This window comes from Sinocyclocheilus rhinocerous, unplaced genomic scaffold (genome assembly GCF_001515625.1).
Source record: "Sinocyclocheilus rhinocerous isolate Xijiao unplaced genomic scaffold, SAMN03320098_v1.1 scaffold792, whole genome shotgun sequence".
Classification (NCBI taxonomy): Eukaryota; Metazoa; Chordata; class Actinopteri; order Cypriniformes; family Cyprinidae; genus Sinocyclocheilus; species Sinocyclocheilus rhinocerous.
This window is the reverse complement of record NW_015626872.1, coordinates 2,772,205-2,798,458: the sequence shown is the minus strand read 5'-3', so window position 1 is coordinate 2,798,458 and position 26,254 is coordinate 2,772,205. Positions and strand designations below refer to the sequence as shown.

At 43.2% G+C, this 26,254-nt stretch overlaps 2 protein-coding genes across 9 annotated transcripts in view; both read left to right on the top strand.

Annotated features, from left to right (window-relative positions):
- Positions 1-19,911, top strand: part of LOC107720116 (serine/threonine-protein kinase TAO2-like) — a 27,897-nt gene extending 7,986 nt beyond the window's left edge. The window contains exons 9-19 of one of the 7 annotated variants that reach the window (XM_016527768.1): positions 1,349-1,442; positions 1,833-1,914; positions 2,000-2,167; positions 3,074-3,280; positions 4,564-4,923; positions 5,150-5,278; positions 5,345-5,548; positions 6,448-6,687; positions 12,640-12,852; positions 12,934-13,116; positions 19,039-19,911. In XM_016527768.1, the coding sequence (XP_016383254.1) occupies positions 1,349-1,442; positions 1,833-1,914; positions 2,000-2,167; positions 3,074-3,280; positions 4,564-4,923; positions 5,150-5,278; positions 5,345-5,548; positions 6,448-6,687; positions 12,640-12,852; positions 12,934-13,116; positions 19,039-19,701 (2,543 nt within the window). In that variant the 3' untranslated portion in view covers positions 19,702-19,911. The other 6 variants (XM_016527762.1, XM_016527735.1, XM_016527743.1 and 3 more) reach the window with 6 other exon arrangements.
- A 3,046-nt stretch (positions 19,912-22,957) lies between these two features.
- The window catches only part of LOC107720150 (myc-associated zinc finger protein-like), a 10,599-nt gene continuing 7,302 nt past the window's right edge, over positions 22,958-26,254 (top strand). Inside the window, exons 1-4 of one of the 2 annotated variants that reach the window (XM_016527786.1) lie at positions 22,958-23,745; positions 23,874-24,006; positions 24,388-24,659; positions 25,704-25,945. In XM_016527786.1, the coding sequence (XP_016383272.1) occupies positions 23,707-23,745; positions 23,874-24,006; positions 24,388-24,659; positions 25,704-25,945 (686 nt within the window). In that variant the 5' untranslated portion in view covers positions 22,958-23,706. The remainder of the gene's footprint in view (positions 23,746-23,873; positions 24,007-24,387; positions 24,660-25,703; positions 25,946-26,254) is intronic. The other variant, XM_016527795.1, reaches the window with a different exon arrangement.

Here is a 26,254-nt window from a genome sequence, read left to right as displayed (position 1 = left end):
CGCGGCATCACCTGCATAGAGCTTGGTGAGTCTGCTCTGCTGTCCAGAGTAGGGTTTGAATGATCGAGTCCTATTCTTACCGATTCCTAGTTTCGATTCCAACATAAAAAAAAAAAAATGAAGTCAGACATTTATTCTGTGTCATTTTACAAAGCATTCTATTGCAGCTGAATCACACAAGAATCGGCAGCCTACAGAAGAGGAACAAAAATACCACAGCAAAAACAACTAGACTAATATCAATTTCAGATATTAAGTGTTAAAGACAAGTAAACAGTCAGTAATAAAATAGGAACAAACAACTCACTTAGCAATAGCATAAATAAATACAACTGAACCTAATTTCAGGTACAGAATCTGTAATTAAAGGCACAGATGGTCATTTGCATATGTAACTGGATTGGATGTTGATGCAAAGACACTAAACATTCTTAAAACACTAATATGTTGCATAGGTATAAACCAATAATATAAACTCTCAATTAGATCATCCGAAGACGAACTCATAGAGACCAAACATGGTATAGGTGAGTTTACATTAACTAGTGATCTATCATAAGCATGCATAAAACAGTATACAATACAAAAGACAATATACAAGAACAGTAATAATATACACGGTGACCTGAGGATATGTGATAGGAAGGTCAAGGAAAGGTTTGTCTGTGAACGAGAGTCCGTTTATATATTGCTCCAAATGCTACATTTCATAGTTTTCTTTTTGTAAATAAAATATAGATTATTAATTAAAGTTATCAGAGATATTCAGTCAAGATCAGTGAATGATTCTCTTTTGTTCTTTGATTAACATTAATGACATGCAGCGTGTTTATTAGGCTGCTGTCTCTTTAACACCGAAGGCACGCAGATCTAAAGATACTGTACACGAGCGTTTTCTTTCTCATCTGTGTGAATGAGAACGGCTGTGTTTATGATGAAATACTGACGTGGTTTTCTGCACTGTGGTCGATAAATATGAAAGAAGCCAGTTCCGGCTCGAAACAACCTTTTCTGCAGAGAAATGCACGGAATGATTTGAGAACGAACGAACAAACCGGGAGTCCGCACCGAGAACGCTGCTCTCTGTTTTAACGTTTTAAATCACATTAAAATGCGAACGCACCCAACCCTAGTCCAGAGCCTGTTGAACGAGAACACAGTGCATCTCTGGTGTGAAATGTACCTTTTTTCAGATTCTGTGCAGCGCTATATAAATGCATCATTCATTCATTAATGGCTTGCTGTTGATCACCACAGACAATAATATTAAATTACTGTTTACAGTCTTATGCTTACAATGGAAGCCTTGCAGCTAACCGCTTGCTTGTTTCCTTTTCCTCTGTTGTAGCGGAGAGAAAGCCTCCCTTGTTTAATATGAATGCTATGAGTGCCTTATACCACATCGCCCAGAACGAGAGCCCGGTCCTGCAGTCCAGTCACTGGTAGAGGCTTCATCCACACTGTTTCCAAAGCAGCGCTGCATTCATATTCCTCTGAAAAACATTCGACTTCAAAGCCTAAAACCGTTTACTATATGCTGTTGAAAATACTTATAAGAAGCATTTGTCATTTGTGTATAATATAGTGTTGTGTATGTATGTAGCCTTCAAATATGTCTCAATTTGGTAAATATTACTAAGTAATTAGATTAAGTAATATTTATGTTTATTACTAAAAATTAGGGGTGGTGATACAACCAAGATATTATATCATGGTATGAGGGACTGTGCTTCATAATAACAATATATGTAATAATTTTATAGAATTGTTTATAATTCATTACAGCTAGACGCTGCCTTTTGATTTGCATATTTTGTTTCCTAACGTCTCAGGTCGGATTATTTCCGTAACTTCGTAGACTCCTGTCTGCAGAAGATCGCCCAGGACAGACCTACCTCTGATGTGCTGCTTAAAGTAAACGTCTTTTAAAGACTTTCTAAGCATGATGCGTTCCAGACACTGCGGGTTTGAGATGATGCTCTGGGCTTTGTTTCTCCAGCATCACTTCCTGTGCCGCGAGCGTCCGGTGACGGCGGTGATGGATCTGATCGCACGCACTAAAGACGCTGTGAGGGAGCTAGATAACCTGCAGTACCGGAAGATGAAGAAGATCCTCTTCCAGGAGACGGCCAATGGCCCCGCCACCGATGGGCCCGAGGAGGAAGAGGTGGGATCATGACCTTTCAGATTGCCTTGTTGTCAAATCAAAACAAGGAAAGTTGATTTTCAGGGTCACACGACACGGCAGTAGAACAGCTATATTTGGGAATATCAGATGTGCTGGGTGCTCAGGACTGTAAATAATAGACAAACAATAGACAAAACATGATTTAGGGTTGGGTTTCTTTTCAGACATTCGTCAGCTCATGTTTCAGATGTTTGGCGTTTGAGTCTTTGTTCTTTTGCACTGTTTTGACCTTGAGTGATTTGTTTGTGACATCATGGCAAATTGACGCATTGCTCGCCTTAAAGTCAAAATGAACTCAAGAATGACCTTATTTGCTTTCAAGACCCGCTATTGTGAAGAGCTTTGTCTTTGTAGTGGTTAAAGCTAGAAGGGATTCAGCTAAAACTACTGGGCATGCGCACATCAGTATAGCCTAATTTTTTGTCAAAATTACTGTTTTTGCGTTATTGTAAGGGGTAGGAGTAGACGATAATAAAACACAATCTAATAGGTAGAAAATTTTATTTATTGATTTTAGCTGTATCCCTTCTAGCCACAACCCTTTGCAGTGTTTTTTCATACTAGCTCTGTCTCTGAAATGGCTTTACTTTTTTTAAAGCTATTTTTCAATCTTTACACTTGATCCTTTATGAGACCACAATTCTGACGATCGATGGATAAAACTGTTCTGCTTACTATCCGTGTTTTACACTGTAATCTGTCAAAAATGTGTTATGAACACACTAGAGTTGGGAATCTTGACAATTTGAATACAATTTGATGCACCACAATGCATCTTCTCTAATTCTTTAATAATTAATCATGCACACGCTTAAACTTTTTCTTTCAGATTTTTATCTGGGGGGATCCGTCTCACTTGTGTTTAATGCACTCTGGTGTGTTTAGGATGTGGAGCAGTACATGCTGCGGATGGGCACGGTGAACAGCATGGAGAGCTCCCATTCGCTGCCGTCTATGTCCATCAGCGCCAGCTCCCAGAGCTCTTCAGTGAACAGCCTGGCGGACGGCTCGGATGACAGCGGAGAGATGGCTATGATGCAGGAGGGCGAGCATACGGTGACCTCCAACAGCTTGGTGCTGCACAAACCGCTGGTACGGCTTCGTCTGAGCCCGTGTGCTGGAACAACACTTCAGTGCCGTCAAAACAAACTTGGGAATAATTACGATTTTTTTTTCATGTTGTTGAACATAGTCTTTTATGCTCACCAAGGCTCAGAAATACAAAACATGTTCAGCATCATTACTCCAGTCTTCAGTGTCACGTGATCCTTCAGAAATCATTCTAATATGCTCAGTTATTAACTCTTTCCCCACCAGTGTTTTTTGAAAAAGTAATGGCACTGAGAATGTTTTGTTTTATGAATATCTGAACATGCAATATGCCAAAACAACAATCAGAGCCTCGGCTTTTAAACAGCAGCAAAAAATTTAAATTCTAGCTTCATGCAATCTTTTTTATCAACACTTTGAATGTGGGTAAGTTTTATTAAAAAGCAACATTCAGAACAAAAAGCAGAGAAAACCATGGTTTTGTCAGAGACCCTGTCCGGATCAGATTTAGAGCAATGATCCACAGACAGATGGAGTCGGTCGCTTCCATCAACACACTCCTACACCTCTTCCTGGATCAACATCTCATTCAGTAACACTGGGCAGTTTTGATTTATATAATGATTAAAGTGTGTTGATGGCGTTATTTTACAGATGGATCTGTTTACATATGCGATCACTTGTTTATGCTGCTGCTTTGATCCGGACGCTCCGTACTCTTTCAGAAGATGTGTAGGAGCTTCTACCGTATTACAGTCCAAATGTGGAAAGCGGACAATTCTGTCAATGGCGGGGAAAGAGTTAATAAAGGTTTTATATATATGTTGAAAAAATGACTAATATTTTTCAAGAAACCATGATGATTCTTTTTTGAGTTGTTAAAGTTCAAAAGAACAGCATTTGCTTGAAATATTTTTTTTTTTCGTTATTAATGTCTTTACTGTTACTTTTAACGTCGTCTTAATTTTCCCAAACTTTTAAATGGTAGTGAATCACGGTTTCCGCAAAAATATTGTGCAGCACAACAGTTTTCAACATTGCTAATAATCAGAAATGTTTCTTGAGCAGCAAATCAGCATATTAGAATGATTTCTGAAGATCATGTGGAGACTGGAGTAATGATGCTGAAAATACAGCTGCGCATCACAGAAATACATTACAGATTAACAGATATTCACATAGAAAACAGCTGTTTTAGATTGTAATAATATTGCACAATATTACTGTTTTTGAAATAAATGCGGCCTTGATGAGCACAAGAGGCATCAAAAAACATGAAAAATTCTTCATTATTCCAAGCCTAAATGCACATTTGTCCCCCACAGAACCATGATAACCTCTACGATGACCCGTACCAGCCGGAGGTGGACTCCCAGCAGCAGGGCCCCTCCGGGGGCCACCGGCGCAGGGGACGGGACCACTTCGCCACCATCCGCACGGCCTCGCTGGTGACCCGTCAGATCCAGGAGCACGAGCAGGGCTCGGCGCTGAGAGAGCAGATGTCCAGATACAAACGCATGAGGAGGCAGCACCAGAAGCAGCTGATGGCTCTGGAGAACAAGCTGAAGGCTGAGATAGACGAACATCAGCTGAGGCTCGACAAAGAGCTGGAGACACAGACGAACAACTTCAGCAGTGACGCAGACAAGCTCAGCAAGAAGCACCAGGCCATCCTGGAGAAAGAGGTGACTGAGAGACCATGGATGGATGGATGGATGGATGGATGGATGGATGGAGAGACAGATCGATAGATAGATGGAGTGACAAGATAGATAGACAGAGAGACAGATAGATAGATAGATAGATAGATAGAAAAAGAAAAAAAGCGAATGAGAGAGGAACAGAAAAGCAGGGATGGAGCTGCCGATGGCATGAGCAGAAATGAAGTTCTTCACTCCTCTCTTGTCTCAGTCTAAGGGCACTCTCACAGATGAGAAGAAGTTCCAGCAGCACATCTTGGGCCAGCAGAAGAAGGAGCTCAGCAGCCTGCTGGAGTCTCAGAAGCGCCAGTACAGGCAGCGCAAGGAGCAGCTCAAAGAGGTACGGCGGACAGTGATGGCTTGCGCTTCGCTCGGATGTGCTGATGAAGGTTTGTCCTGTGTGCAGGAGCTCAGCGAGAACCAGTCCACACCGAAGCGGGAGAAGCAGGAGTGGCTGGTGCAGCAGAAGGAGTGTCTGCAGCAGCTGCAGGCGGAGGAGGAGGCGGGTTTACTGCGCAGACAGAGGCAGTACTACGAGCTGCAGGGCCGCCAGTACAAGAGGAAGATGCTGCTCACTCGCCACAACCTGGAGCAAGACCTGCTCCGAGAGGTACAGAGCCAAGAGCCAGTCACCTGCCCAGATCATTAGCTTGATTACAGCGCATGTTTCATACGACAGTCTGTTTGCAGAGGACGAGCGAGAACAACTGGTGAATCTGCCTCTCACGTATTCAGTCACACTGCATGTGGGAAACACTTGTTTGCTCTCTTGAAGCAAAACGCACGGTTTGCATTTGATGATCCTTAGATCCTTCACTACTAAACTTTACAGTAGTAATTTTAACAAAACCCATGTCTTCATTTCTTCACTTGCAGGAGCAAACCATCCAGCTTTTATTTTGGCGGAAAACTGCTAAACTAAATTTACGTTTCTGTGTATTGTTGGAAATTATGCGAATGTGAAAAAGCGTAACTGGGGTTCTCAAACGCACCTGAAACTCTCAGCACATGCAGAGATGGAGTTTGCTGCATTTACTACGAAGCGAGCCGCCGTAAGACACTGAGAACACCGGCTCATGAGCCTGTTGCTCGTAAATGAACACACTACCATGCTTCGCTGTAAAACATGCAGTGCGTTAGACTCTATACTCTAATCAATCACAGCACTTTGAGACATGATGTGCACACAAAGCCGTATCACAGTTTAGATGTTTGTTCAGTTGACAAAGCAAACAAAACTAATATTAGAGATCTTTAATATTAATGTGAGAAGTGTAAATTATTTTTGGTTAATTATTGCCAGGCTGCCCCAGTCTAGGTAATTAATAGGAAACGCTGCACAAACGGCCAGTGAGTGTGTTGATCCACACCGCCAACACTTTCCAAAGGGAGCTCGTAAATAACACCATCCTGATGAAAACCACCAGTTAAACGCCACATGCTCGTTTATGCCTGGCCACAGCTGCCCGATGCGTTTCTAACCACACATCTCTGTTTGTCCCGCCGCAGGACCTGAACAAGAAACAGACTCTGAAGGACCTGGAGTGTGCCATGCTGCTGCGGCATCACGAGTCGACTCAGGAGCTGGAGTTCAGGCAGCTGGGTCTGGTGCAGCACACACGGGCCGATCTGATCCGGACGCAGCACCAGACCGAGCTCACCAACCAGATGGAGTACAACAAGCGGCGCGAGCAAGAGCTGCGGCAAAAACACGCCGTCGAAGTCCGCCAGCAGCCCAAGAGCCTGAGAGTGAGTGACTGCCAGAGTACTGGGAAGGGGGAGGAGCCTAGCAGAGAGGGGGTGGGGTCTATGAGAGAGGGGGAGGGGCTTGAAACCGAAGCGGTGGGGCCAGAGGAACAGCTGAGTAGAGATGGAGAAATGATAGACGGGGATGAGATGCAGCTTGAGGAGACAGCTGTAGAAATAGAAGGAAATGACACCCAAGAGACTTTTACTGACCAGTGTGAAACCGTAGATAGAGCAGGTGAAAGTGCAAACGAGCAGTTAGATGAACCGCAGCAGGCTGAGGACAACCTTGATCCCAGACGAGTAGAAGGCCGTCCTTGGGACGACGGCAGCGAATCAGAGTGTGAGGAAGAGGACAGAGGCGTGGCTGACGGATGTCCGTCAGAGCTGATGCCCGCCCCTTCCTTTGAGCTCCGCCCCCTGGAGCGTAATACAGACGAGCTCTCGGAGTTCTACTTCCCGGATACGCTAGAAGAGCTGGAGCCTCCGCCGGTCTACACGCCTGCCTCCTCTTCCTCGCAGCCGTCGCTTCCCTCGCTCTTCTCTCACGCGATCTGCCTCGTGCTCTCGCTCTCCGCCGCCATGCGTCCGTCCCTCCTCACCCTCCTCTTCCTCTCCGTCTTCCTGCTTTCCCTGCGCCGCTCGCCTCCGCTGCCTTCGCTGGCTTCCGTGCTTCTCTCGGGCGAGCTGGCCTTCCTGGCGCTCGTCTTTTCTTACCTGTTCCTGCGCTCCTGCTGCTCGCTCGCGTTTTCCACGTACCTCTCGCTGGCCTACTGGGGCTCCGGACTCTTCAGTCTAGGTTTGTCTTTGAGCTTGGGGCTCTATTATGTCCCAGTGGCCTTGGTTTCGGCGTCTTTTCTCAGCTCGCCGTCGCTCTTCCTCACCCTCTATCTGGTGGTGGTTCTGGTGCTGCGTCCGGCCAGGGTTTTCCTCCAGAACATCCCACGCAAACTCAGTCGCCTCTGGATGCGAGTTCTGTTCCGTCTGCCGAAGCCAGTGTTCGCCGTGTGCCAGTCGCTCCTCGGCGGCCTGACCGAGCGAAGCCTCTACGACATGTTCCCCAAAGCCGGACGCAACTGGGCCGGGCGGCAGTCCAGAATCCCAGTGCCTGTGAGAAGCCTTGGAGCGGAGTATCGGGCCAAAAGCAGATGCTCCGTCTTGTTTGCGCGGTGCATGCTTTTGGGCCGACGGTTCGTCCGCCGGCCTCTCGGCACTCTGACGGACCTCGCTAACTCCGTGGTGCTGCGTTTAGCCAAGCGTTTGCTGAAGGAGCTGCCTCAGAATCAGCTGAGACGCCTGCAGGCCTGCGGGATCCTGCGCAGAGAGAGAGCCAGCAAGCTCCCGATCCTCCTGCCCCGAGCCGTGAGGGAGCAGAGGAGGAGGAGGAGGGAGGAGCGAGAGAGGAGGTACAGGGAGGAAGGCAGGTGGGAGAGTGTGTTGAGGAGAACCCCGTCAGCGAGGAGCTTGAAAGGAAAGATGGTGCCTTGGAGATAGATTGAGACGGAGGGAAGGAGGTATGTGTGATTCACTGCAGTCCGTCTGCTCGCATCACTCCTCCACGTGCTGTTCTTACAGGGAAGGACTGAGTTGAAGAGAGAGTTCACACACATTTTGCCATCATTTACTCACTCTAACAAGACTTCGAAACGCAAATTAAGATGTTTTTCATAAAACCCGAGTAGTTTCGGTCTCTCTGTTGAAAATAAAGAAGGTAACGGGCAACAAAAACTTCCAAAAAGGCAAAACAAATCCATGTGAATCAAGCCGTTGTATGCAAGTCTGGTGAAGAGACACGGCTGCTTTAGAGGATGAACAGATTTAATGTAGTCTTTTATTCGCACACAAGCATTGAGCTTATGCATATTTGATATGCCATGTGTGTGTCCATCATTATAAAAAGCAATCAGCTCAGTTCTTATGGATTCGTTTTATGATGCCTTTATAAACTTTTTCGATCTTCTAAGTTTTGGTTACTTTCGGTGGAGGGACAGAAATCTTTCAGGTTTCTTTTATGTCGTCCAATTGTGTTTGAAGATGAACCAAAGTCTTACGGGTTTGGAACGGCATTCGCTTGAGTAAATGATGACAGAATTTCCTTTTTTAGGTGAACTGTTGCTTTAAGATTAATGCACCGTTTTATTCCAGCTCCCTGATTCACTGTCGCCGTGAATGCAAAGCTTCAGTCGATTATTGTGCTTTTTGTAAAAGTTTCTTTGTTTTGTTTTTTTACTCTTGAGTTATTTTATTCTCAAATAGCAGTTCTACTTCCCGGATACGCTAGAAGAGCTGGAGCCTCCGCCGGTCTACACGCCTGCCTCCTCTTCCTCGCAGCCGTCGCTTCCCTCGCTCTTCTCTCACGCGATCTGCCTCGTGCTCTCGCTCTCCGCCGCCATGCGTCCGTCCCTCCTCACCCTCCTCTTCCTCTCCGTCTTCCTGCTTTCCCTGCGCCGCTCGCCTCCGCTGGCTTCCGTGCTTCTCTCGGGCGAGCTGGCCTTCCTGGCGCTCGTCTTTTCTTACCTGTTCCTGCGCTCCTGCTGCTCGCTCGCGTTTTCCACGTACCTCTCGCTGGCCTACTGGGGCTCCGGACTCTTCAGTCTAGGTTTGTCTTTGAGCTTGGGGCTCTATTATGTCCCAGTGGCCTTGGTTTCGGCGTCTTTTCTCAGCTCGCCGTCGCTCTTCCTCACCCTCTATCTGGTGGTGGTTCTGGTGCTGCGTCCGGCCAGGGTTTTCCTCCAGAACATCCCACGCAAACTCAGTCGCCTCTGGATGCGAGTTCTGTTCCGTCTGCCGAAGCCAGTGTTCGCCGTGTGCCAGTCGCTCCTCGGCGGCCTGACCGAGCGAAGCCTCTACGACATGTTCCCCAAAGCCGGACGCAACTGGGCCGGGCGGCAGTCCAGAATCCCAGTGCCTGTGAGAAGCCTTGGAGCGGAGTATCGGGCCAAAAGCAGATGCTCCGTCTTGTTTGCGCGGTGCATGCTTTTGGGCCGACGGTTCGTCCGCCGGCCTCTCGGCACTCTGACGGACCTCGCTAACTCCGTGGTGCTGCGTTTAGCCAAGCGTTTGCTGAAGGAGCTGCCTCAGAATCAGCTGAGACGCCTGCAGGCCTGCGGGATCCTGCGCAGAGAGAGAGCCAGCAAGCTCCCGATCCTCCTGCCCCGAGCCGTGAGGGAGCAGAGGAGGAGGAGGAGGGAGGAGCGAGAGAGGAGGTACAGGGAGGAAGGCAGGTGGGAGAGTGTGTTGAGGAGAACCCCGTCAGCGAGGAGCTTGAAAGGAAAGATGGTGCCTTGGAGATAGATTGAGACGGAGGGAAGGAGGTATGTGTGATTCACTGCAGTCCGTCTGCTCGCATCACTCCTCCACGTGCTGTTCTTACAGGGAAGGACTGAGTTGAAGAGAGAGTTCACACACATTTTGCCATCATTTACTCACTCTAACAAGACTTCGAAACGCAAATTAAGATGTTTTTCATAAAACCCGAGTAGTTTCGGTCTCTCTGTTGAAAATAAAGAAGGTAACGGGCAACAAAAACTTCCAAAAAGGCAAAACAAATCCATGTGAATCAAGCCGTTGTATGCAAGTCTGGTGAAGAGACACGGCTGCTTTAGAGGATGAACAGATTTAATGTAGTCTTTTATTCGCACACAAGCATTGAGCTTATGCATATTTGATATGCCATGTGTGTGTCCATCATTATAAAAAGCAATCAGCTCAGTTCTTATGGATTCGTTTTATGATGCCTTTATAAACTTTTTCGATCTTCTAAGTTTTGGTTACTTTCGGTGGAGGGACAGAAATCTTTCAGGTTTCTTTTATGTCGTCCAATTGTGTTTGAAGATGAACCAAAGTCTTACGGGTTTGGAACGGCATTCGCTTGAGTAAATGATGACAGAATTTCCTTTTTTAGGTGAACTGTTGCTTTAAGATTAATGCACCGTTTTATTCCAGCTCCCTCATTCACTGTCGCCGTGAATGCAAAGCTTCAGTCGATTATTGTGCTTTTTGTAAAAGTTTCTTTTTGTTTTTTTACTCTTGAGTTATTTTATTCTCAAATAGCATGAGCTATATGTGTTATGGTGATTGCTGAAGCCATGCCTGTGCAATCTTGATTTAGTTTTTGTTATTTCATTTTGAAGGGGGTCTTAATTTCAACAATGAAATTATATTGCGAAACCAAAATGGTGTGAAAATGACCTTTCAGTGAAGTTAAATGCTGAATTATTTGACTGAAAGTGGATTATAATACAGCGCTTTACACTATAGATCTCCCAAAAACACAACACTACAAGCTCTGACTCTTCCAGAAGTGCATTAGATGAAGCGCCGATGCTTTTCGAGGAACGTTTGTATTGAAATAGAAACAGAAACTAGGCTGCATGTTGTTGCACAATCAGTGTTTGATATCATTTCAGAAGCAACTAAAAGCAGCTGAAGCTGTCCTCAGAAATGTTTAGTCCTCTCGCTGGATGATTTAGAGGCAGGACCTCAGAAAATGACAATCAAACACTTGCAAAATCTGCGTCCTTGCCAAAATGAACCGCAGCCGTTATATAAATCATACATTAGGGTTATTGAATGGTTTGCTGTTAGTTCTCTATGCCACAGGATCGGATGGATGAACCATTCTGAATGCTGTTCATTCAGTTCTGACACTAGCAGTGAACTTTATTAAATGTTGTTGTTAAATTAAACGTCAATCTCATAACTTTAGGTGAAATATGGGTGATCTATTATAAATCAGCATATGAGATGTGCAGTTTTATTTCGAGGGAAATCTCAGACCGGATCAGTTTTACTCGACAGTATATGAGCAGATGTGTTAGTAGATGTGTTCTTGCACTAGAGGCAATGATCTGATCATATTTACCATGTAAACGAGTGTTTTGATCATATCCTTCTGAAGAGAGGTCTAGCCTGTTTAGATGAAGCATTTACACAAGTTAGCCCTAGTTTTCAATGTTTGCATGGCACTGTTATTTCATATTTATTAGTGCTCTTTTCACTGCATATTAAAGGCTGTAATAAGAAGCAATTATGACAATCATCACAGATTACACAGAGTTGTGACATAAGAAGTGAAGAGGGTGATGGTTGGAGTGATAAAGAATAGCTTGCACTGCACACACATCATCTTTATTTGAAATGCTTCATAGAAATCTTAAGATTATCAAAGGGACCATTAGTCTACTACACGAGTGATGAGGAAATGCTGTCTATTTTAAGAAAATTCTATTTCTTGGCAAAAAGGAAGCATTTCAGTTTTAGCCATATTTGTTCCAGTTATTGGCAATTTACTGTTTCAAGTTTGTCTTTGTGTTATTTCATTTTTTGTCTCGTTACTTCGTTTACATATTCTGTGCTCCCTTTGTTTTTTTAGCCAAATCACAAATTTTGTCTTTATTATTATTTGAGGAATGTTTGTGTAGTTTTATGTTGCATTGCACGTCTGTTTCAGGGCCGTTGTGTGCGTTTCATCCTCATTTTGTGTTTGTGCATGAATGGATGTTTACTTAAAGTTCAAACAAAGATTTCTGTTATATGTTTCTGAAATAAATTTTCTTTATTATGATCATTGTCCTTTGGTTCATTTCATATTTTGTTAGAATTCTTCATCTCAGTTTTGTTTTTCATTCATATGGTCCTGCTGCTGCTTTAATTTCTTTATTTTTTTTCACTTCAAGCATGTTTATTATGAATTCTTATGATAAAATTGACCCTTATGACTGGTTTTGTGCTCCAGGGTCACATGTTAGATCTAAGAGGAATTCAGTTGTACACTGCAAGTCTAAAATATCAGGTAAAAATTACTAAGTTTTAATTCTTACATTTTCACATGCTACATTAAAATGTCATTCTGAAGTGTTTTCTAAGCAGTGCGAGCGCAGTTCTGTCTTCCCTCCGCTCTTTCCTCCCGTCTGGTGTCAAATCTAGTCACCACGCTCTTCCCTGTTCCTGTAGTCCAAAGAACTGCAGATTAAGCGTCAGTTCCAGGACACGTGTAAGATCCAGACGCGTCAGTATAAAGCGCTGAGGAACCACCTGCTGGAGAACACACCCAAGTCGGACCACAAGGCCGTGCTGAAGCGTCTCAAAGATGAGCAGACCCGCAAGCTGGCCATTCTGGCCGAGCAGTACGACCACTCCATCAACGACATGCTGTCCACACAGGCTGTGAGTAAGACACGGTCCGCCCCGCTCTGGCCGATCCGGTCCGCTTCTCTGACCTCTGTTGTTCTGTGTGTTTGTGTGCAGCTGCGGCTGGACGAGGCGCAGGAGGCCGAGTATCAGTCGCTGAGGATGCAGCTGCAGCAGGAGCTAGAGCTGCTCAACGCTTACCAGAGCAAGATCAAGATGCACACGGACGCACAGCACGAGAGGGAGGTGAAGGAGCTGGAGCAGAGCGTGTCCATCCGCAGAGCCCTGCTGGAGCAAAGGGTAACTATAGTGCTTCAGAGGCACCCCAACACTGCACGATTTGCATGTCTCCTTAATCAAACACACCTGATTCAGCTCATTAGTCGAGACTCCAACGTCTGGAATTGGTGTGTCGGAGAAAGGAGATGTGCAAAATGTGCAGTGTTGGGGTGCCTCCTGGGCCAGGGTTGGGAACCGCTGCTGTAGAGTCGCAACGCTACGTTGTGCACAAAATGCAATTCATTTTTGGGTTGCATGATATATACAGCGGGTAAAAGTAAGTATTGAACACGTCAACATTTTCCTCAGTGAATATGTTTCTAAAGGTGCTGTTGATTTGAAATTTTCACCAGATGTCGGTAACAACCCAAGTAATCTATACATGCAAATAAAACAAATGGAATGACACCGGGAATAAGTATTGAACACGCTTACTGAAATGTATTTAATACTTCGTACAAAAGCCTGTTGTTGGTGATGACAGCTGTCTGAGAAACTAGTGGCATGCATTGCTCAGGTGTGATTTTGGCTCATTCTTCCACACAAACAGTCTTCAAATCGTGAAGGTGCTGTGAGCCTCCTCTATGAACTTATTTTCTATTGGATTCAAGTCAGGTGGCTGGCTGGCCATTCTAGCAGCTTTACTTTCTTTCTCTGAAACCAGTTGAGAGTTTCCTTGGCTGTGTTTGGGATCATTGTCCAGCCTTGTTTCATCTTCATCATCCTGGTTCTGTAGGTGTTGGGACTGAACCAGCTAATATTAATTTCCACTGACTTTCTAATTACTGATAGATTTCAGCTGGTGTCTTGGCTTTCCAAGCCTTTTTGCACCTCCCTTTCTTCATGTGTTCAGTACTTTTTCCCTGGGTCATTCCATTTTATTACACAGAACTTAATTTCTGAAATTATTTGTTTTGTTTTCTTTGTATGTATGGATTACTTTGATTGTTACTGGCATCTGGTGAAAATTTCAAGTCAACAGCACCTTTAGAAATATAGAGAAAAATGGTGACGTGTTCAATACTTATTTAACCCGCTGTATAGACCATGTCAGGTCTCCTACCCCAGATGATATTAGAGATTTTACTACAGTTTTTCTCAATCGATTTGACACATTTCTCCAAACTCGGGTCACTGTTCGCAAAACAGTTAACACACTTTATAATTGTCATAACAGATGTACATTTTGATTCATTTCATACAAATTACAAATCATGCAAATAATTTTTTCAAAACGATGTGCACAAAACTGTCAAATGTTTTCACAATAGTTAATACAACCAACCAATACTTAAAAATATCTGGGAAAAAAAAAATATTTTACTCAAATCACAAACATTTATGTACTATTTGTCCAAACACAACAAACAAACTCATTTGTCATTCTATCAAATGAACGTGGTATATTTCCGATTGGCCCTAAACTGATCGTTTACACATTGATCACAATTGCTCGAGTAATAATAAAAGAGTCAAAACTCTTGTACTATGATTGTTGATAGCACAGATTTGTACTCCTCCTGGGAAAACTTCTGTTATTTACTGTAATTGTCCAAACATTTTTCAGAATTGAAGTTTGAGATCATTCAGGTGAACAATCAAGATTATTTTTAATGTAACTGAAGCATTGTTGACGCGGTGGTCCGTAAAGAAACAGGCCTGTAGAGATGTTTAGACAGGAGCTGTTCAAGCATGGATTTAACCTTCTTACATTTTTACATTCTTCTATGATGCAGTGTAGATAAAATGCAATGAAATTCTCTTCCCGATGTAAATGAAAGGCAAGATCAATAGTTCAGGATAATTCATGTATACAGCAAACATATATCCACCACTGTGCTGTAAAAGACTGATCTGTAGATATCTTGCTGCTAAAGGTGGCACAAACAGATTTTAAGTTTAAAGCAGATGTTGGATAACAATTTTTATTTCGTTTAGATATACACAATATTTATAAAACAAAACTCCCTGTTGAAGAATTGCAGTAAACATGTATTTTCATTAGCATATTTGTGCATCTACAGCTGAATGTGTTTTATAATCAATAGAGAACACACCTGTAGATTTGATGTTAATATTTACTTATTTTAAAAGAGTGGTTGACTGGTTTTTTTTCTAGGCTTGATTGTGCCTAGAAAAACAGCAAGTATTAAGAACCGCTGCTTTAGAACATTGATTTTGAAACGTGTGAATCCATTAGAATCGTTAGAAGACAGAATCGTGATTCATATATGAATAGATTGTTACGTGCACCTCTAGTTTTCTCTTCCTCTTCTCTAAAGCAGCGCAGCATGGCCCCGCCCCCTTTGCTGTCTTTTCCCGAGGGCGGGGTTTATCTGGGTTTGTGATGTCACGGAAAGTAACTCGTTGTAGTCCCTACCAGCCGTTTTTGCAGGCATTAAACTGCCAGAATTTTAAAAGACGATAACTCCGTTTGCATTGAACTTTCAGCGCCGCAACTTTGCAGATAATTTTTATGCTCAAACAGCAACATTTCACAATAACTAACGTTAAAAAAGTGAAACCGCAATCAACCACCCCTTTAATAAATGCATTACTAGAAAAAATTGCAGTGCTTCATTTTGCAGTAATGTTGAACTTTGGTTAAGATAATTTTGTGTTTGGATGGCTGTGCTAATTGTTTTGAGAACAAGTACACTGCATTGGAGAAAAGTGTCAAATCGATTGAGAAAAACTGTAATTAATCCATATTGGTTGATATTGGATATTTAATTGTTCAGGCATATTTCCCTAGTTGTTACATTTAAACGATCTTCGCCGTGATGTAAACGTTGCTTAAAATTGATTTTTAAAAAAACAAATAATGTAACACAGGTAAATATAATCTGAAAATAAATAGCCATTGTTTTATACTGTATAGTTATAAAGTGATGTCTATATTCACTTGTAGCATTTGAATTTAATTTGTTTTTTATTTAAGTTTTTTCTAATGAAACATTTTGCTTATGCATATTTCTCCAATTTTTACGCGCACACACACACAAAAAAACTTTAACACTGGTAAATGCCATCTTTAAGCGTCAGTTTTTTGCCGTAAAACAATTATTGGCTAATTGGTATCGGCTAGAGTTTTAATATTGGTGCATTTCCATTATATTTGGTCATTTGTTGGTATGTTTTTAATCCCATTGCTTTGTATTGAAACACTCAGCAGGCTTGTCTAAAAATGCTTGGTTTTTAATGGTTTCATGCTCTAAGCACATTGTGGATGGCACAAACCATGTTTAAACTATATTTAACATAGTCTGGCAAGTGATTAATTTGTGACAGTAAAAACTTGCACAACTTTTTAAATGAACTTGAATTTAAAGCTGATGATACAGAAGCAGAGACACATCTTTTCTTCAATAACGTGACATACATCAGAGTGTAAAGGATTATCAAAACATTGAAGTGTAGGGCTGAGACTTGGTTCAGTGCATCAGCTGGTGATTGGATTTTGAGATGCAGCCGTTGCTCTCAAAAGTGAAGGCCGATGAACGCAAGCAGATGAACTGTAGAAATGCAGTTTAAGATGACTAAACAATTGGAGAAGTCTGTTTTTACCTGAAGATCTTTCATTTAAAGGGATAGTTCACCCAAAAATGTAAATTCTGTCATTAATTACTCGCCCTCATGTCGTTCCAAACCCGTAAGACCTTCGTTCATCTTCAGAAGACAAATGAAGATATTTCTGATGAACTCCGAGAGCTCTCTGATCCTGCATAGACAGCAACACAACTGTAATGTTCCCAGGTCCAGAAACATAGTAAATACATCAGTAAAACAGTCCATGTGACATCAGCGGCTCAACCGTAATGTTACGAAGCTACGAGAATACTTTTTGTGCACAAAGAAAACAAAAAGAACAACTTCATTCAACAATTCTTCTCCTCCTCGTCCCGTCTGCAGCGGTGCACCACCATCACGACGCATGGTTCTGCTGCTTACGTATCTTAATTAAAATATCTTAATTTGTGTTCTGAAGATGAACGAAGGACTTACAGGTTTGGAACGACATGAGGGCGAGTAATTAATGACAGACATTTTTGGGTGAACTATCCCTTTAATTAAACATTACAAGCTCAAAGCAATTTTAATTGCTTCGTAATCGTTCACAACAAGATCTGTGCATTAGGGCTGCACGATAAATCTAAATGAATCACAATCGCGATTAGGCAAAAGCAGTGATTTTCATGCGCATCTGGTCAGTGAAGCACGGTTCTGTGATCAGCAATAAATCTCCATCTGAAGGCCAGAGAAACTCCAAATACGCCTCGCAGAAGGAGAACCCTATAGCGGTCACTGAATAAACAGAAGATTTAACTTGTGGTATTTTCACATGCTTTCAAATGGAGCAGCATTTACTACACAGAGCCGTAATTCACTGACAAGCTACGCAAACAGCTGTTATTATCGCGCGATTATATCGTCTGTGATTTTTTTTTTTTTACGCAGCTTGTCCGTGAACTATGGCTCTGTGTAGTAAATGCTGCTCCATTTGAAAGCACGTGATGGAGATTTACTACTGATTATAGAACCGGCTTTACTGACGAGCTTCGATTAATCGTGCAGCCCTACTGTGCATTTAGAAGATAGATTCATTTTAAAGGGATAGTTCACCCAAAAATGAAATTAGTCCATGTTTTACTCACCCTCAAGCAATCCTAGGTGTATATCACTGTCTTCTTTCAGACGAATCCAATCAGAGTTATATTGAAAATTGTCCTGGCTCTTTCAAGCTTTATAATGGCAGTGAATGGGTGTTTTTGTTCAACAGTCCAAAAGTAGTCAAATAAAGCGCATCCACCCATATTAAAATGCGCCTCACACGGCTCCGGGGTTAATAAAGGCCTCCTGTGGCGAATCGATGTGTTTTTGTAAACAAAATATCCATATTTTAAACAATATAAACAATTTTGTGTAACCTCTGCTAACTGTCGTACATGCGTTCACGAGAGACTGCCGATCCGGAGGATGATGTCGGCGCGGCGCGTGTGAGGCTCGCCGAAACCAACGTTTGTTTACAGGAGCAAAAGAAGCAAAGTTTCCTTACTTTAACAAAGGAAAAACTTATATCGAAATCCTCCGACATTCTTCTTTACAAATCCTCGTTTTGTACTTCTAATTAGTGACCGTTGTTTTGTTTTGTTCTCTCTCTTCTGCTCTTCCACGTTCATCACGAAGCACCGGATCTTACGCTACGCATACGTCTCGCATCATCCGCCGGAACAGCTCAGAATAGGTCACCTATGAGATTTGCTTAGATCCAATGAGAAAGTGTTTTTATGAGGGGATGGGGTCTTACAAGGATAAATAAAGAACTGGTTGTTACAATAAGTTTTGTATAGTATTTTCTTTACTCTTTAATTCAAAATCTATGTCTAAAAAGGGTAATATTTCATGTATTTGAGGTCTGAGATGTGGGAACGGTGAGGAGAGAGGGCAAACATTTTGCATTTTAGGTCAGCATTGCTGTCTAATCAGCCAATATTGTGTTAAATAGCCTGCATAGCACTTCATCTTTTAAAACATGGGATTTTGACCAAATATATTCAGTCTTGATTTTTGTAAAATGTTGCAACAAGATGCAAATCTTTTTTTTGTGTGTGTGAAAAATTAGTTTTAGACATTAAGGTATTATTTAAATATTTGTTATTACCTTATACGTAACTACAAATGAGCATGTAAAGAAAATATCTTTAAAGCATGCCCCCGATCCGCGCAATCTTCTCACCTTTTTCCATCTCTGCATTATAAAGCTTGAAAGAGCCAGGACAATTTTTAATATAACTTCTGTTGAAGTCGTCTGAAAGAAGCCTCGAGGGTGAGTAAAACATGAACTAATTTTCATTGTTGGGTGAACTAACCCTTTAATTTATCCCGACTCTGCACGATTAGTTGCGGCGATGAGAAGCAGTTTCCGTGGCTCTGTTTCTCCAGATCGAGGAGGAGATGCTGGCCCTGCAGAACGAGCGCTCGGAGCGCATCCGGTCCCTCCTGGAGCGCCAGGCGTCCGAGATCGAGGCCTTCGACTCCGAGAGCCTCCGCCTGGGTTTCAGCAGCCTGGCCCTGACCGGCATCCCCTCCGAGGCCCATCCCAAGCAGGGCTACCCCTGGAGCCACGGGGGGCCGCCGCAGTCCCGCAGGGGCCCCGGCAGAGCCGACTCCTCCTCCCACGGCCTGGGGCTCCTGCACCACTCGTCCCGTCACAGCCGGCACCAGCTGCCGCAGCACTACCATCACCACAGCACTCCTCAGCTGTACCGCGAGCGGGAGAAGGAGTGGGGAGGAGCGGCGGCGCACCCTCACCTCTTCTCCCACCACCACCTTCCCTCCCGCTCCTCCTCCCAGTCCCTGGCCCTGCTCCCTCCTGCGCCTCCTCCCGCGCCTCCCTGCATCTCCTCCGGCCCGCCGGCTCCTCAGGGAGTGTACGGAGCAGGGCTGGTGGTGAGGGGCCCCAGCCTGATGGCCCTGAGGAACAGCCCTCAGCCGCTGCGCAGAACCGCGTCCGGAGGAGCAGGAGGAGGCGCGGACGCAGTGCTCAGCCGGAGCACCTCGGTCACCTCGCACATCTCCAACGGATCGCACCTCTCCTACTCGTAAGGAGCGAGAGAGCACATCGTACTCGTCTGCCGCTTTGCTTTTTCCTTGCTCGTCGTCGTTTTTTTGGTAAAAACAAACCAACAAATAAGTGTGAAACTGGCTTGGAACATCACCGCTGCCTTTAGGGATGCTGCGCGACGGGGAGAATTCGCACGCGTTTACGCGACAGTACAAACACAGAATGTTTATGTCGGTCAGACTTTATGAGTACGTTTACGTCTGGTGGGAGTTGCTCCAGTGCATGAGATTAATGTAATAAATACATTTGTATTCATATGTTATCCAGTCACGTTTGAGCCCGTTAACGCAAACGACGATAAATATAACGATAAATCAAGAGTCCAACGCAGTTGTAACAATAACAGAGGAACGGTATCTTTAAATTCAGAACAGCCAATCAGAATCCATCCTGCTTTAACGAGCTCAAGCAGTTAACGCGGCAGACGACAGCACAGAATGTTATCACTGTAATCGCACCTCTCCTACTCGTAAGGAGCGAGAGAGCACATCGTACTCGTCTGCCGCTTTGCTTTTTCCTTGCTCGTCGTCGTTTTTTTGGTAAAAACAAACCAACAAATAAGTGTGAAACTGGCTTGGAACATCACCGCTGCCTTTAGGGATGCTGCGCGACGGGGAGAATTCGCACGCGTTTACGCGACAGTACAAACACAGAATTTTTATGTCGGTCAGACTTTATGAGTACGTTTACGTCTGTGGGAGTTGCTCCAGTGCATGAGATTAATGTAATAAATACATTTGTATTCATATGTTATCCAGTCACGTTTGAGCCCGTTAACGCAAACGACGATAAATATAACGATAAATCAAGAGTCCAACGCAGTTGTAACAATAACAGAGGAACGGTATCTTTAAATTCAGAACAGCCAATCAGAATCCATCCTGCTTTAACGAGCTCAAGCAGTTAACGCGGCAGACGACAGCACAGAATGTTATCACTGTAACTATCATTATAATCATCGTTCTTATTGTGAACGGGCCTTAAAGCTACCTTTACAAATCATTGGTTGCATCCGAAATCGCAGATATTGCTACAACATAGTAGACGAAAACCGTATGTGAGAAGTTACATTCATTACATTCATACGGTATACAACAGGCTTGTTTTAACGGTCACAGAGTACTCAGAGCAAGCGAGTGCAGACGCAGCCGAAGACTAGAGAGTCAGTCTCCCACCAATCAGATCTGTTATTGTGTGTATATAAAATATATAGTATCTAAAGTGTTGAAGCATTGTGTCCACAGTTTTCTATAGTAATTATGACTATCGACATTTTGATAAAATAACGTGTGAACAGAATAGACCTAACATTTAATTGTTAGGTGGTGGATGAGGAGATACCCCTGACAATGTAAAGCGGGTAAAGCGCTTTGAGTGCCTAGAAAAGCGCTATATAAATGTAATGAATTATTATTATTATTATTATTATTAATTGTAGAAATTGTATCTGGAGTGCACAGCGCTCGTTTGATGTCATCACGAAGACGTTTTTCAGATTTCTCCAAGCATCTGGTTGCGAAAGATGTGAACGTTTCTAAAAGAAATCAAGAAGTCGGGCGTGCGTTACGGTTATTAATACGCGAGCATTAATAATTGTTAATTGTGTGTATGCGTCGTCTGAATGGGATGCGCTCTGGCTGCCACTTTTGTACACAAACACACCAAAAAACAGGACTTGAAGGTTTATTCGCTGGGATGAGCATCCTTTAACTCAGACTTTAGACGATATAAAAACAGACTTGATTTAATTACGACGGGTTACACTCGCTGATCTGTCGGGGAGAGCTGGATCTTGTGTTATGTTGAGCAGCAAACGATGGAAGAGGGACTCTAAACAGCGGTGTTTGTGTGCTCTGATCCTGTTGAGCATCTGCAGCTTCAGACACATTCAGAGATATCCCAGAAGAACACGAGACAACTCTGATATCTCTCCTCTCTCTGTATAACCTACTACTTTATGCTTGGTTTGAAGTAAACAGTGCATGCAGATCTTCTGGTGTTTGGAGGCCGGTGGATGGACTGATTGTTTGTGAGATATCAGATATGGTGTGATGCTGCTTCGTGATGATCCATTATAATGATGAATGTCAGCTAATATGGCAAAGGCAGGTTTAAGAGGTCTGGCTCCACGCACGGTGGTAAAGCAGGCTCTCCTGAGGCTCTGTATGTTTGTCAAACAGCTTGTTGAAGTGGAGGTTTTGCTGAGAGGACATTCTCCAAACATTCATTACTGAAATCAAACCGCTTGTGGTTTCAAGGGAGAAAACACGTGGAAGAAAAATAAACGCGAAGCGATTTAAATGATAATAAATTGATATGAACGTGGATTGGTCTCGTGTTGTCTTTACGATGTTCTTTAAACATTTGTCCCACGAGTGGAACCATTCTCGAGCTCCTCTGAACTGATCAACATGTAAACATCGCTGTGTCTGACGCTGAGCGGGCATCTGTGACGTCATTCACGGGCTCCCTCGACTAACCAATGGGATTGCTCCACAGGCTTCTGGATTATCGCAAAACAAGCTCTGCAGACTATGGTTAGTTTGTGGTTACATGGTTTAACTATTAACAATGCTTTTTTTTTATTTATTATTATTTGTAGTAAAACCATAGCTAATTTTCGTAAGGGAAATTAAATCCTGTAAGTTCAGAGGGGAAAAACAATATAAATCACCGGCAAGTATTAACAGCTTTCAAGCTTTTATAAGTTAAAGTTTTTTTTTAATTCTTATAAAATACAAAAAATGTCTTCTCAAAATATCTTACACAAAAACTTAACCAATAAATAAATATTCGTATAGCGTTTTTCCAAAATATCCAAATATTTTAATATGAAAATAAGCGTAATGCAGCTTCGTTGGGAGCGTTACAGTCGGTGCATTCTATTTATTTATTAAGCATTTAATTCACATTTTTATTCATGTATGTTTCTTTTTTTTCTGTCAATTCAGGGAAATCCATATAAAGCACAAGCTTTATTACAAGTTATTTAAAATATTTTTTATAAGTTAGAAGGCTTTTTTTTTTACATTGATTTTATTTTCAAATACAATAAATATGTTATTGGGTACACATTTAGACTCTGAGCATATTAAATTCGGCAAGGGACAGTATTAATACGCACATTCTCTTTGGATTTGCTAAAGTTCTGAAAAAATAACAAAAAAACAAACCGTATCCTTAACCACTAACAAAAAAAACTGCAGGCAAATATTAGGATATTTACGAAATATGTTTTATATTTCTCTAAGGTGCCGATCGTCCCGGTCACGTGACGTCAGTTCCCGCTGTTTTTCTGTCGGCGCACTCTGAGAGGAAGCGGCGGAAACCGAGCGAGCGCATCCCTTTAAGAACAACTGGGACATAGCGGAGAGAGGAGCGGAGAGGAGGGGGTAGAAGAAAGAGGAATTAAAAAAGAAAAGGAAGAAAGAGACAGGGAAGGGAGGGAGGAGAGAGAGAGCGCAATAAAAAAAAGAAAGATGACATCCTGTGAATCGAAGCGCCGAGGTGGAGCGGCGGGCTGCGGCCGGGCTCCAGCGTCACTCGCCGGGGTCACCGCTTAACTCTACAGCGAGGCTTCGACAAACACCCGAGAGGCCTATCGGGGGATCGAGGAAAAAAACTCTGATTTATCCACAGCAACCTTTAACTTTGGCTTTTTCGAATGCGTCAGTCGCTTCACGTCTAACCGTCATTTTAACGTCTAAATGCCTTTTATAATGCACGATGTAAGAGTGTAGAAATAACACGATTGCTTTCGACATTTTAACTCCTGCAAATGAATAAATAGCACGTTGTTGTGATGTCTCGGGTTAAAGTTGGACAGGAGCAAAGTGAACACTAAATAGTGTGTATTATTGCCTGCTAATCTGAGCTGTTCGTGAAACAAGCGAATAGTTTAAAAACACGTCTAAAGGATGTCAGTGGTGCGTTATTAATCTTCAGGACGGTGTAGTTGATTATAATATTCATCGCAGTGGAACAAAATGGATGCCGCTTGGAGCAATTTTCTCTTCCAGGTGAGACTGAACGAGGTCTGTGTGTGTGTGTACAAATTTGTGTTGTTACGGAACATCTGCGTTAGGATATCAAATGCACTCCAGCTGTACCTTCACTGAAGTTTAGAATTCAAACTTAGTACTTTGTGATTGTTCTTTCCCAGACCCCACTGGAGGGGAGCCTCCAATCAGAGCTGCTGAACTCTCCTCAGACCCCGCCCACCGAGCACATAGCCCCGCCCCCGTCGACAGTGGATACTGCGGCTCTCAATGAGGATCCTGTACCTGGTGAGGGGGGGGGTGGAATTTGAGCAGCCAACGATATTCTCGCTTCACGATGCATCGATTATTCGCAGATTATTGATTTATTCGCATCGAAGTGCAGTAAGGACATCAGTAAAACAGTCCGTGTGACATCAGTGGTTCAACCGCAGTGTTATGAAGCTACGAGAATACTTTTTGTGCACAAAGAAAACAAAAATAACAACTTTATTCAGTGATTTCTTCTCAAAGCGTGATCGTAGCAGTTCCCTTGCTGTCTATGGAGGGTCAGAAAGCATCAACAATATCTTAATTTGTGGTATATCTAAGGTCTTAGGTGTTTGTAATGAGTAATTAATGACAGAACTCTCTGTTTAACCCTCTCTCTGCTGTTGTCCGTCCCATCAGTGAAGCCGGTGTGCAGACCGGCCCGCGCCTCCCACATCTGCTCCATCTGCAGCAAGCAGTTCAAGAACAGCTACAACCTGCGGCGGCATCAGTCTGTCCACACCGGGCTCCGCATGAAGGGGGCGCCGCAGAGCCACGAGGCCAAAGAGAGCGCGCCGCTCTCTCTGCTGCATCTCTCCATCCCCCAGATGCTGCCCGCTGCCATGGAGACCGTCACCGCCCTCCCGCCTCCCGCCGCTGCTGTCGCCATGGCAACAGGGGAGCCGGTACAGGTGGGCATCCGTGTGTGTCTTCAGAATCTGCCTTCGTGTGAATCACACAGATTAATGTACATGTGATGTAGCCCCAGCTGTATTAGTCTGTCAGTTTGAGATATTTGCACACCTATGAGTATAGTCATTTGAATACATAAATTGGAAATATGTGCCAGGTAGGGTTGGGTATCGTTTGAATTGTATCCATTTCAATTCCGATTCTTATTGATTCGCACTTTCGATTCCAACGTGGTTAAGAAAAAGTCAAACATTTAGATACCAAACATTTTTATTCTGTGTCTCTCAAAACATTTAATTGCTGCTGAGTGCCATGAAGAAAAATCATTTTTAACAGCCCCTTTTCACCACCTAAAAAAAAGATGGAGCACAGGAATTGATGGGTGGAATTTAAATTTAAATTTTACAAGTATCCGATTCTGGAATTGTAATTGATTTTCGATTCCTAACCCTAGTGCCAGCAGTCTCTGTGAAATTATTTTTAACAATATGTATGCTGTAATCATAAATGACTGGAAAAATAATAATGTAAGTGTCTTGGATGCAGAGAAAATAGCAGCTAATTTGCAAAAATAGCAGCGAAATATAAAACGAGGCATAATGAACACCTCTTTCATTATTCACAACATTTGATATATTTCTTGATATTTTATTTAAGGCCTGCTGATGCATATTATCACATTAAACTGCATTGATTTGTTTATTTTTTAATTTTTTTAATTACTTGTAATTACTACTCCTAAGGACTCATTATATTCTAATTATTTAAATAGAGAATTTCATTACACTTCATTTTAATGTGTCCTTGTTACAGTGTAATTATACATTTAAGTACTGAGTAATATTAACTGCAGGTACTTGCTATATGGTTAGTGTTACTTGCGTATCACTAGTTCATGTTTACTGGTTGTATACAAGAGGTGTAAATAAACCTAAAACACTAAACAAACCAAACTGACTGCGTGTCTGTGGTTCTGAACTGCAGGTAAGCACAGGTTTACACATGCAGTGCTAATATTTTGACTGTTGACCGTCTCCCCTCAGAGGCCAGTAAACCAGAACCCTGTGCGCAAGAACCACGCCTGTGAGACCTGCGGCAAAGCCTTCAGAGACGTGTATCATCTGAACCGGCACCGGCTCTCGCACTCGGACGAGAAGCCCTTCTCCTGCCCCGTCTGCCAGCAGCGCTTCAAGCGCAAGGACCGCATGAGCCATCATGTGCGCTCGCACCAGGGAGGCGTGGAGAAGCCCTACATCTGCCCACACTGCGCTAAAGCCTTCTCACGGTGGGCACAGCTCCTCGCACCGCCTGCAGTCTGATCTAGGGCTAGCAAAGAGTTTAGAATAATCAGCCAATTTAAAATTAAAATCCACATTCGAATGCAGAAACGTTGCATTTCAATTTTAGGTGTGCATCAGGTAGCCTTATTATCAGTGGCGCACGAGACGCGGTGACGATGTAGGTGTCGTTGCTTTAAAAGGGGTCATCGGATGCTAAATTCACTTTTACATGTTGTTTGAACTGAAATGTGTGTTGGCAGTGTGTGCACACGCTCACCCTGTATTGATAAAAACCCACCCAGTGTTCTTCTTTT